Source organism: Carassius carassius, chromosome 40 (assembly GCF_963082965.1).
Source record: "Carassius carassius chromosome 40, fCarCar2.1, whole genome shotgun sequence".
NCBI lineage: Eukaryota > Metazoa > Chordata > Actinopteri > Cypriniformes > Cyprinidae > Carassius > Carassius carassius.
In genome coordinates, this window is record NC_081794.1 from 25,704,275 (window position 1) to 25,717,015 (window position 12,741).

The 12,741-nt window shown below is 35.3% G+C and overlaps 1 protein-coding gene across 3 annotated transcripts in view; it reads left to right on the plus strand.

Moving 5' to 3' along the window:
* LOC132122466 (cadherin-18-like) overlaps positions 1–12,399 on the plus strand; it is a 185,381-nt gene extending 172,982 nt beyond the window's left edge. For all 3 annotated transcript variants that reach the window (XM_059532755.1, XM_059532756.1, XM_059532754.1), the window contains 2 exons: positions 2,668–2,919; positions 11,482–12,399. In XM_059532755.1, coding sequence (XP_059388738.1) covers positions 2,668–2,919; positions 11,482–12,035 — 806 coding nt within the window. In that variant the 3' untranslated portion in view covers positions 12,036–12,399. The remainder of the gene's footprint in view (positions 1–2,667; positions 2,920–11,481) is intronic.
* The last annotated feature ends 342 nt before the right edge of the window (positions 12,400–12,741 follow it).

The following is a 12,741-nucleotide window of genomic DNA, read 5'->3' on the forward strand; positions in this document are numbered from 1 at the left end:
CCAAGACAGAAATGCTTCCCTTTTCTACAAAGATCAAACCTTTTTCTGTTTATTTATTTTATGCAACATCAGGGGAAAGGCTTATTGTTTCTTAAGACTTGAGAGAGAAGAAAATATTTTTTTTAGAAAAGAAAATAGAAAGAAAATTAAGTTGTGAAGACTGACAAAAATAAACAATGCATAGCCTCTTTGGGCTTTCTTACATGTCTGACCCTGCAAGCAAGATTTCTTGTATCTTGTAATGTCTGCTGTGAACAAGATGTTGACGTCAGATTCATAAGGGAGTAGATTTCAGCCTTTGCATCTCTCTTGTTCTTTCTGTCTTTTGATCATACATTACAGTACATTGTTTAGAAATGCGTGTTCTCTGTAGTGTGTCTCTGTGATTATTTATGGGACACAGTTGGGTGCCAGGAGTGAGAGCTTTTTGTGTCTATGCAGGTGTTTAATGCTGCTGGCAGGAAATGTTTTTTGTTGTAGCAGCAAGACACAGCAGCTTGTGACATACCCATATGGTGTGTATTATCCATGTTAAAATTCATATACAAGCGCACATCCACATGACATGTAATGCAGTAGAAGTATCTGTCAAGTAATATCAGTCTTGCCAAGTCTGTGGTTTTGCCGTGGAATTGGGCTACTTTAACACTGTTACCGCGGGTTGTTTTTATGTCCATGGGTTGAATCTGCTGAATGAATGATTGAATGATTCAGTGGTTCATTTATAAGGAACCTTTTTTTATTATTATTATTATTATTATTATAATGTGACCCATGCTGGCAAAATGAGTCAGAATGAGCAGGGTCTAATTTTGAGCTACAGGCAAAAAAAAAAAAAGTAAAAAACTTCATTAAGCCATCTAGCAACCCAATGCTCCAAATAGTAATTAAACATATAAAATGATTTTTAGTACCCTTTTGAGTTATTCATCTGAATGAATGATTCAATGACTCACATTGACACTGGACACTTCTTTCATTCCTGGAACAAATTGTGTATTTAAAAATAATAATAATAATAATAATTACATTAAAAAAAGTGTATTTATACTAATCGGTTGAATGAATGATTCAGCAAATCACTCAAGCCACTTTTCACCACCTACCTGTGTGTAGATGTAATCAATGACAAACGTTGGTAATATTAAAATTTCTTTCTCATTTACATATGGCATAAAACATAATATTGCATTTAATAGATTTAACGTATAGAATAATTCTGGGTTTCAATTAATAGTGTTATTATTGGGTAGATAAGGGGTGATTTTGTTTATAAATATCATTTCTTCATGCAGGTAAAGGTTGATGTAAAGTGACTTTACTCAGAAGCAGCTGTTCATCAGGAGTCTGTAATATGCCACAGAGGCCTCTAATGGACTTGAATTCAAATGTTGCTCAGATCAGATGTGCCGTGCCCCTCTTTCTTGCTATTTGACTCATTTGCTGCTCAATTTCATTTGATTTCCCTGTATCCTTGTCCATCTAGCATCCCTTTCTCAGAATGCTTAGAAACGCAGGGATTTCCCGAGGATGTGATGAAGTTCAGAAAGAGCAAGATGGAGGCTCATTAGGCTGATCCTCAGGTTAGGAGCTTTGCTCGCTTTGCTGTAGGCAGCCAGTATTAGACAGACCTTGCGTGTTCAGGGCTCAGAGAATGTGAATTCTCCCATTAAAAGCCCATCTGTGGGAATGGGGTGCCTAAATGCTCTGAAACGGCACACTCGGGTAGAGAGCTTCAGCGAGAGTGACCTGTGCTCAAACCAGGCTAATTTCATATAATGATCTCTTATCTGCCCTCTTTCTCCATGTCTGTTTTGTCTCTTGTTCTCTTAGACTCTGTCTTTATCTTTGTCTGTTATCACTCTCTCTCTCTTATTACTGCTGCTTTTCACCTTTGAATTTTCCTCATTTTCTTCTTTTCATATATTTTCAATTTAAAATTTAAACACTTTTCACATTTTATATATATATATATATATATATATATATATATATATATATATTTTTTTTTTTTTTTTTTTTTTTTTTTTGCATAAATACAGAAAATTGTACACAAAAGTATTGAAATAGATTCTTTTATTCTGTTTTACTCATCATGTTTTTTTATTTTTTTTATTTTTATCATTATTAATGATCGCTATTATTATTGTTGATGATTTTTTTTCATATTTCATAAACCAAACATAACTACATTTTGGCGAATTGGTGGCTTATTCTTGTATCTTATTCATAAATTTTCAAATAATCTGCGTAAGATCAGCCCTTACGCCCCACTGATGGTTATGTTTTTCTTACGTATTATTCTTATAATCTTATGTTTTCGTATTATTCACACTGTATGAATTCATATTAAACCGCCATCTTGTAAAACAGATACAATTTCTCATAATATGAAGCTGAAAGGAATGACAGGTCTATTTTTTTTTTTTTTTTTTTTTTAATGTGACAGCCATACCACAAAAAAATCTGTCACTATAAGTTAAAATCTGTCACTGTTCACTCCCCCTCCTGTTCCACTTTTAAGAACCATGTGGATGTTTTTTCATACAGCAACAGATGTCAAGTTTCAAAAAGCAATTTAAAGCCAGAAATGTCATCTGAAGCCATCTGATAGCTGTGCGAGTGCTTTCTAACTAATTGTGACCTTATCTGTGTGTCTGTCTGCAGACAGCACTGCCAGCATCATCGCCAGACGGCGGCGGTTCCACAGACTGACCCAGGAACTGTACGAGCTCCCGGTGGTGGTGTGGGATGACGGGGAACCTGTCCTGAGCAGCACCAGTACCCTGACGCTCAGGGTGTGTTCCTGCCAGAGAGGCACCAGACTGAAGATCTGCCAGGGTGAAGCGTTCCTCTCCTCCGCAGGGCTCAGCACGGGCGCTCTCATTGCCATACTGCTCTGTGTGCTGATTTTACTGGGTGAGTTCAACCTGGACATAATGCCTGAGTATTTTGCTAGTGCCTGTGAGATATATATATATATGTATATATATATATATATATATATATATATATATATATATATATATGTATATATATATAAAACCTCAAGCACATCATCATTCAGATTATGAGAGCAACATAATCGATAATTTATAAACAGCTGCCAAAAGAAACCTTTAGGAACTCAATATAAATACTGTTGTTATATGGCATTCATAAAGCTTTTAACTTATTTAACATATATACTATCAAAAGTAAAACTGAATATTAAGAATGAATAATATAATGCATTGTTTTATGGAGGATTATGGATGTTAGATGATAATATTATTGCTTAATTTAAATGAATGACTTGTAAACAAAAAAAAAAAAAAAAAAACGTAAATAGGTGCATATTAAAAATAGTCAATGTTTAGTAAATAATGTTACACAATATACAATTCCGGTAATTGAAAAAAGATTATTATTATTATTATAACTATTATTACATTATTACATTAGCATTTTAATGTAAATTTAATGTAATGTGAAATGTAAATAATGAATAATACAAATAACAAATAACATAATATGAAGAAAAATTGTGATATTAAGTCAATTAAAAATATAATTAGCAGTAGTAGTATTTTTATCATAATTATTATTATTATTATAAGATTGCATATATGTGCATATACAGTAGTCAACATTTGAATTGGATAAAAACAAAAATGTGTTCTTGTCTTTTTTATCTTTATTCTGTATTATATTTTATTTTCATTATTTAAAATTTGTATTTGATTTTATCTTAAATATTCCTTTACTATATTTTCTTATTTTTACATTTAATAGAATTGAATAATGTTAAATAATATTCAATTATAAATAAGTACAAATGAAAATTAGATTTTTTTTATTTTCTAAAATGCATATTTAGGTAAATCAGATTAGTTTTCTTCTTTGACTGTTTCCCATTTATCACCTTTCCAGTTTTAGTATTCACAGTGGGATTCTGGCATTCATTGTGATAATTCCAGTTGATCCAGCCGTGTTTAGCTCTTGACTTTTCATCTTTCACCTTGTAAACCTGTGGATCAAAAGTAAGGGGTGTGCTTAAAGGATTTCACGGGTCTCACAACAGCAGGTTAAAGGTCGTGACTGCATCAAAATGAACAGAACACTGAAGAATGTTCAGGGCAGATAGTGGTGAGCGGGATGATAGCATGCATAAACAAGCACCATGATGACAATATGATAATATAGTTATAATCCAGTGAAAGTTTTCAGATTCTACAGTAGTAGAATCTCTACCATTCACACATTTCTATTGTTTCACACACAGTATACACATTTTATAAAAATGTTTAATCTTCTCTTTTACTCTTTATTATTCATTTCTATTGCATAAAATATTATTATGTGATACATTTTATTAAACGTTGTGTACTCTTTTTTTCCAATTATTTATAGACGTTATTTTGTATTATTCAGTTGGGAAACTGATATGGTAAATGAACACTATTTAAAGAAATTTCAAATAAAATAAAATAAAAATACATAAAATAACTAATATATGATCTAAATTTTTTTTTAATATAATAAAGAATAAAAATGCTAGTGTATACTGTATGTAATTAAATAATATTTTGTATTTTATATATAGTATATATATATATATATATATATATATATATATATATATTGTAAATAGTATTAAATGTTGTTTAACGTAATTAAACATAATGCAATATAAAATAATAGTCCAAATGATTTATAGAAAGACGGAAGAAGAACTGAAGGTAACAGAAGTGAAGAATACTTTACAGAAAGGGCCATGGTAAATGTAGAATTGAGTATAAAACAGTGAATGTATGGAAATTTGCAAACAGAAACAAGTAGAGATAGAGAGTGAGCTGCTGATAGGTTTGTATTGACGTGCAAGTTAAAGAAAGTGAGCAGCATATGTAATAGTCATGCAGACATGCACCTCTCCTCCTTTCATGGGCTGCTCTCATCCCTTTCCTACCTCTCTCCGGCCCAGGATGGATGGGTTAGGTCTCACCTTATGGCTGCGATGCTCTCTTTCATTGAAAAGCGAGAGATTTTCAGCACTCACACTAGCAGCTGTCGGGGCTAAATATAGTCCTGAACCTCACGCTACATGTTGAGCTCGCCCCATTCGGCACATCCTGCTCAAACAACCTCTGTTTGCTCCCGCTAAAATCTACTTGTTGATAAAATCTCCCTCCTACCACTCTGCAAATCTGCTTCATAGATTTACTGGCTTTAGCAGAGCTGATTACATTGAGGTATTTGTTTGTTAGCAAACACTGAACAGAATGTGTTACTTTTGGTGTTTGTGTAACAGCACAATTGTGTGGGGGGGGGGGGGAGTTGGCCTATTTGTCCACCTTAAAGGATTCAGATCATCAAACAAGTTGTAATATTACACAAAGATAACCTTAGTAAATACAAAATGCAGTTTTGAAATAATGATTTCATTTATTAAGGGAAAAAAGCTGTCCAAACCTGCCTGTCACTACGTGAAATATATATATATAACAGGAAGGGGGCAAAAACCTTTTCACGGCACGGTGTGTGTGTGTGTGTGTGTGTGTGTGTGTGTGCATTTGTTTTACTTACAAATTTAATATACACAAGTATCTAGCTTGTACGTAATGTTATTCATATATATTTCACATATGTACAACATTTATTAATGGGGTCATGAAAAAGTGCTTTCATAAAGCTTTAGTCATGTCAGCTAATAGTGTATCAGTGAAGTGAAAGCTCGTCTAGACTAATGTGTGATATCGACTTGCTGTTCATTTATCGTGGCTCTTTCCATTCTAATGGGATATGAGAGAATCATCATTCACTCGCACTGATGTCTGGCCCCTGATGTGTTTGCTTGTTCATGCATTGGTGATGCTTCACACCTGCTGTTCCCTCATCCTGATAATCTTCCTTGCGTCTCCTACTCTGTGACACATTTACCGTAGTGCCATAACATTCCTGGAGGAAATATTCAGTGTTAATAAACATTGATAAATTATTTTACATTATTTATTATTTCAGTTTTCCAGAACTTGACATAAACATGTTTTGTCACCTTTATTTATATAGCACTTTATATAGAGGCTGTACCTTCAACCTCTTAGCAAAATTTTCCACAGCTCCTGGCAGTGGCGCCCCCAGAAAATTTTAACAGGGGTGGCCAGATGAGGCCACAGTAAATCTTGGGGTGGCACACCAAAATAAAGAGAAAATAATTAAGGGTTTCCAATATTGACAAAAAAATGGTATCCCTGTTATTTCTGGGATTTTATCTATAACGATAAATAGACAATAATGTCACTTTAATTGTGCTGATGTCTTATTTCTAATTTTGCTGACAGATGACTCCTGAATTTTTTATTTTTACCTTTACGCCATTTTTTCTAGAAGTGTGCACCATCTTTTAGGTCAAATACTTGCATTTGGGCTGTTAACAAGCAAATGCAATCAGTATCAACAAAAATGATCTTTGCAATGCAGAGAAAACAGAAGCTGCATCTGAAGTGCCATTGAGATGTTTTTACACACTGTTTAATGCAGTTCTGTGGGACATGGTAACTTTAGCCTGCAGTTATAAATTAATAAATAATGTTCTGATATTTTAAAAATAAAACATTGAAAACTGATGTTCGAAATTATTTAAAAAATAAGAAGGTACCGTAAATATGAAATTAAAACCAGCAGTAGGTGGCAGTGAGTCACTGTTAATAAGTGAGTCATTGCGATTTAACCGAATCATTTAAACGGTTGATTTATTCAGGAACGTTGCTCATGAGACGCAAAACAGTGGCTGTGTTTGGAATGATTTTTGTTTGAACTGTTGTATAAAAGCAATGTCACACTTGTAATTATGCTGACTTTTAGAGAAAAATGTAACTCTTCGTGTGATAATAACTATATGAAATTATATAAACTATATAGATCTATAAATTTTCTGGCCCATATCTTGAAAAATGTGATAATTCAAAATTTCCAGTGAAAGAACGCACTACAAATGCGTATGCGAACCAGTCTAGACCATCTAGATGTATGTGCACACTCTGTGATTTGTTTGGACGGGGGAGGGCGACGGGGGCAGGACTACTCCGGTGCTGCCAATCTGCAATCTTTTTTGGTGGCTGCAGCATGTGCTGCATTTTTATTTATTTTTTCCCCCACTTCTTAAACTATTACGAATTTACATTATGCATTTAAATTTATAGTAGGTTACACACTGACAATCATCCTAGGGGTGGCCACAGGGGTGGCCAGAGTTTATTCAGTGGTGGCCGTGGCCACCCCTGGCCACCCCTTGGGGGCGCCCCTGGCTCCTGGTGATATTTAATAAGCATAATGCAAGTAACTCCCATTCCTGTTGATTTTTAGAATATCAGGGTTCATTTATCATCTGTTTAGAGGGCTATGCATTCAATGTGTGAACATCTGATGTTGCCCATGTGCTAGACAAAAATATTAAATTTTGTACTTTTAGGGGATTTTATAATACTAAATTATATTTATGGAATAATTATGGTCCATTTATGACCTCCTATCCATTTCTTGAGCATATACCCGGAAAATAAAATTTTCTAGCTAAAACTGTTGTAAATTCTGAATGCTTTGGTTAACAGTAGTGGTGGGCATAGATTAATTTTTTTAATCTAGATTAATCTCACTCTGAACTTGAAATTAATCTAGATTAATCTAAATTAAAATGGCCCATTCGAATTCTGCCGAAGGCATTCAGAATATGTGTGTTACCCAAATAAAATTGACAAACAGTAAGTCTTTGAGAAGGGGTTTATCAAGCTAGGTTGTGCATTAGAAAAGGGCTCATCTCCTGTTTCCAAAATGCATCACAAAGTGCTTGAAAAAGCTGTAAACTAATTCCACATTGCACAAGGTGCTATTGCTATTGTATGGAACCGGTATCCGATCGCCTCAGAGTCAGTCCCCTTAAATTTCAAATGAAACCGGCATCAGACCGGTCTCCTCTCCGTCTTTCAGCGCGCTCTTCAAACAGCAGACTGCGAGCGGAGCAGCGCATGCCCACTTAAACACAAACCGAGGACACAAGGTATGTGTTTATCGATAGATTGTTAGAATATCCGTATCTGTGCAGTTCTTTGTCATAAATAGTTTACAAAAGGTCACGAGGGAGCAGTTGGTTTCTCATCTAGCTACTGTAAAGTTTTCGGTCATCACACCAAAGCTGTTTCGTCCAGCTAAAATCTAGCCCTTAACACATATGAACGAACACATACTTTAATTACACTTAAATATACTTAATCTAATCATACGTACTTTATACATATACTACTGTGCAAAAGTCTTAGGCACGTTAGTATTTTCACTTAAAAGAATGGTGTTCAGCCAGTTATTTATATATTTTGCTGTAGTGTGTCAGTATAAAATAACAGTTTACATTTCCAAACATTCATTTTGCCGTTGTCAGACTGCTTGTGCATTCAAAATCGCACTAGATTATTATTAAAATTAATGGCAAACTGATATTTCCTTCTGACACACTACAGCAAAGATATAAATAACTGTCTTAAAACCCTTTTTTGGGGTGAAAATACTAATGTGCCTAAGACTTTTGCACAGTACTTTATTTTACAAACTACATTGTTGCTACTTTATAAAGAATGAGCATACATTAATTCACAGAACTGATTAAAGACAGTGACAGACAGCACTCATTTTAACTAAATATCAGAGTGCGTGACAGAGATACAGTAGAAACATTGTGTGGTTTTGTATTAAATAATGACCCAGATTGTGACCCAGATACGTGAAATACATTTATTGGCCTTCGATTAAGGGAAGCACAACTTGGGAAATGAGAGCAGCCAAGGAGCATGGGAAAGCTATGGATTTATTTTAAATATTTGTAATGTTCTTTAATGTTATCCATAGTTTTTTTGAGGTTCTTTTAGTATCAGTTCAGGCACCGTTTAGGCGCCGGTACCATTATAAAAGTATCGAAAAGGCACTGGACCCTACTTAAAATTATTATTTCTCAGTGGCTCATTTACCAAATGGGTGCTTTCTCTTCTTCCTCCGCAAATTAAGCTACTGTAGGTAGTTCGGTAGCGAGACGTTTTAATAAATTATCATTTGCAATTGACAATGCGATTGATAATGTTGTGATAAGTAGGCTGTACCAACTTTGTAACTCGTCACCCCCCCCCCCCCAACACTGTACATAGCAGACGTATGTACCGAATACAGGAAGCTATCAATCAAGAAGGTATCAGGATTATGAGTTATTTTTCATTTTTAGTTTTTGATTAATCACTTGGATTAATCATTCATTTTGACAGCACTAATGTTTATTGTAAATAGACAACCATACAAGGGTAATTGTTACTAAGCCTGCACCTATGTTCTTGTCCATGGCCCGCACAGATTCCTGCAGCTAAGCTTGGATGTACATTTACATTCCATTAAAGGTTATTGATGACATGCCTCTGAAGTTTGACTTTTTGCACCATTACAATACTTACAGGCAACTAGTCATCATATCTTTAGTCCTTTAATGTATTTGCATTGTACTAAAGTGCGTTCATTTTCAATGGGCATATATGCGGCTGAAACAGGTAGCCTAGTGCATCCCACATTTTTCAACATGAACATTTTAATATAACATTATAGTCATTATGGCCTATGGCCTTTAGAAAAATATTTTTTTGAGGAGGTGGGGTAATGAACAATAGGCCCCTGTGGCACGGCCTAAGCTTTTGTTCTTAGTGGCATTTTTTTCCCTTACATTACTTTTACTTTTATACTTTAAGTAGTTTTTAAACCAGTACTTTTACACTTTTACTTGAGTAAAAAGCTTGAGTTGATACTTCAACTTCTACAAAAGTCTTTTTAAACCCTAGTATCTATACTTCTACTTGAGTAATGAATGCCAATACTTTTGACACCACTGTTTGAGACGCCTTTCTCTGCGTGAGCCCTGAACACCAGAACACCGAGAGTACTGAATTGGGCTCTTTCACATCTTTTTGTTTGTTCAAACTGCGATTTGTATTTTTTCGTTCAGGTGCAGGAGGGACTTCGAGGAGAGCTTCGCAGAAGAGAACTGGGTTCAATGTCGCAGTTCGTGATATGCGGCTCTCGATCTCTCTCTCCGCACCGAACACAGCGCACAAGTAACCAGCTACTCTGTTCAGCTTTTCCGCGTCTTGTGTTTGGATGCTTTAATGTTTAAATCAACAAGCGGTAAGGCTTAAAAACACATGAAAAAGATAAGCTTTCGTGACGATGCACAGCAGTGGCCCGTCAACTGTCCTGAGCATCTTTTTAGGCTGGCCTCAGCCAGTCGGTTATATAAAATATCAAGGTGAAAGTCATCATAGCTTAATTAGTATAGACCCAGCTCCCAACCCAACTTTGAGAATAGATTAACGGCGATATTCTTTTTATCTCCTGATAAGAGTCTCACGTTAACGCAGCACGTTAACGCCGATAACGGCCCACCACTAGTTAACAGTCTTAAGTTTATTTTCCTTTTCAAAAGACACTTTGCAGATAACTGGTGAAATTTTCACCCAACACTATTGATTTTATATATATATATATATATATATATATATATATATATATATATATATATATTAGGGGTGTAACGGTACGTGTATTCGTACCGGACCGTTTCGGTACAGGGCTTTTGCTACGGTGCACGTGTGCACCGAATGACCTAATGCAATATTTTGTGTGCAGAACATAGGTACATTTTCGTGTTTCCACACGAACATATTAAGTGGCGGAAGTCTCCGTGTTCAGTGCAAATCCCGCCCTGCAGCTGATTCTAAAGTTTTCAAAAGGCATCACGCGAGTGTGAACATCACTACAACTTGGAAAAAAATGACCGTAATACAAACGCAGCTCCCGTCTGCATTTAAACAGACCTTTGCTCTTAATTCCGATCGGCCCAACGCAATAACGAAATCTGAGCAGGTCTAAAAACTGAAACTGTTGTTGCTGCACTTTACACATTGGAAAAGTTATAAATTTTTTTAAATATGAGCAGACCTACAAGCTGGGATTGGTAATGCTGCACGGTAATCATAGTTATTTATTTATATTTTTCATTATATTTTATTATGTGATATTGGTTTGAGACAGAGTATTTTATTTAGTGGAGAAATTTGCAGCATTATTTTATTTCTTATTCATTTTTTATTATATATATATATATATATATATATATATATAATAATTTCCAATGTTGTCATTGTGTGTGTGTGTGTGTGTGTGTGTGTGTGTATTCATATAGCAAGTGCCAGAAAATTTACCAAGTTGCCATTCCAATGAAGTAAAAATATTCTAAAATATTAATAATAATAATAAAACAGAGCCAGAGGGTTAATTTTTCATCCTATTTGTTGTTCTGTTTTTTCAACAGTGTATGTTTATACAATGAAAAGTGTCATGTTTATCAATATTAATCAATTATGCCATGTTATTTTATATAATCAGCAGCATTTTTTTTGTTGTTGTTGTTTTTCGCAGCCATTGTGATTCTATTCATTACGTTGCGCCGAAGCAAAAAGGAGCCGTTGATCATCTCGGAGGAGGACATTCGTGAGAATGTGGTGACATACGACGATGAAGGAGGCGGAGAGGAGGACACAGAGGCCTTCGACATCATCGCCCTCCGGAACCCAGCTGCCGCCGAGGAACTCAAGTTCCGCCGGGACGTCCGGCCCGATTGCATTCGGCCGTGGTCATCCCGGAGACTGGCCCGCGGCCGTCTCAGCCCCTCATCCCTGGATATCGATGAGGAAATGGAGGTTGGAGAGTTTATCAAACAGAGGGTGGCCGAGGCAGATCAGGATACTAGCGTACCACCCTACGATTCTTTACAGACCTATGCCTACGAGGGTCAGGGGTCACCAGCAGGCTCCATCAGCTCACTTGGGTCGGCTGGAGCACGTTCCGACCTGGACTACAACTCCCTGGATGACTGGGGTCCAAAATTTGAGAAAATAGCAGAACTTTATGGAGAGGAAGTTGAAACAGCATCCGAATCCACTGAAAAGGCAGAGTCGGAGAAGCAGACATAAGTATTTGTCAATGTCAGAGAAAAGTATGAACAAAAAAAAGACAAAAACAACAACAAAAAAAGAAACGTCTCTTTTTCAACATCCGCCGTCATGGTTTCATCAGTACAATGAGACGCTCTCGGACTGCTGCGCTGCCGTAACTCTTCAGCTGTAAAGTCAGACTGATTGTCTTTTTTCTCTTGTTTCTTTTGGATGTTCGGAGCTCTGACTCCCAACAAGACAAGAATGATTTTGAAAAGAAAATCTAATTTAAAAAAAATAAAAATAAATACTAATGAAAATAAGGAAGCTATTTTAACTGGTGTATATTTTTTATTGCTCAATAAAGTCCTGGATTCCTGACACATGAATATATGTGAAGTTATACTCCACTGTGGTTGTTTTAATTTATTTATTTATATTATATATATATATATATATATATATATAACTTTTCAACTATTGAATGCAGTATCGTGTTACATTTTCACTCTTTAGTCAACCAAGTGCCTAATTTTCTTTATATAAGTTACTGAGTCAATTACCTTTGCGCTATATTTCCCACTGGAATATATTAAGAGTAGACTGACTTATTGAATGTTACTTCAGACTTCTCTACTCCAAAGCATCATTCAATTTTAATGTGAAAATCATCTAAACCCTTGTTGGCCCAGATTTGCCTTGAAGCATTTAAATTATTGCGAATAAACATTTTCATAATTGCTCA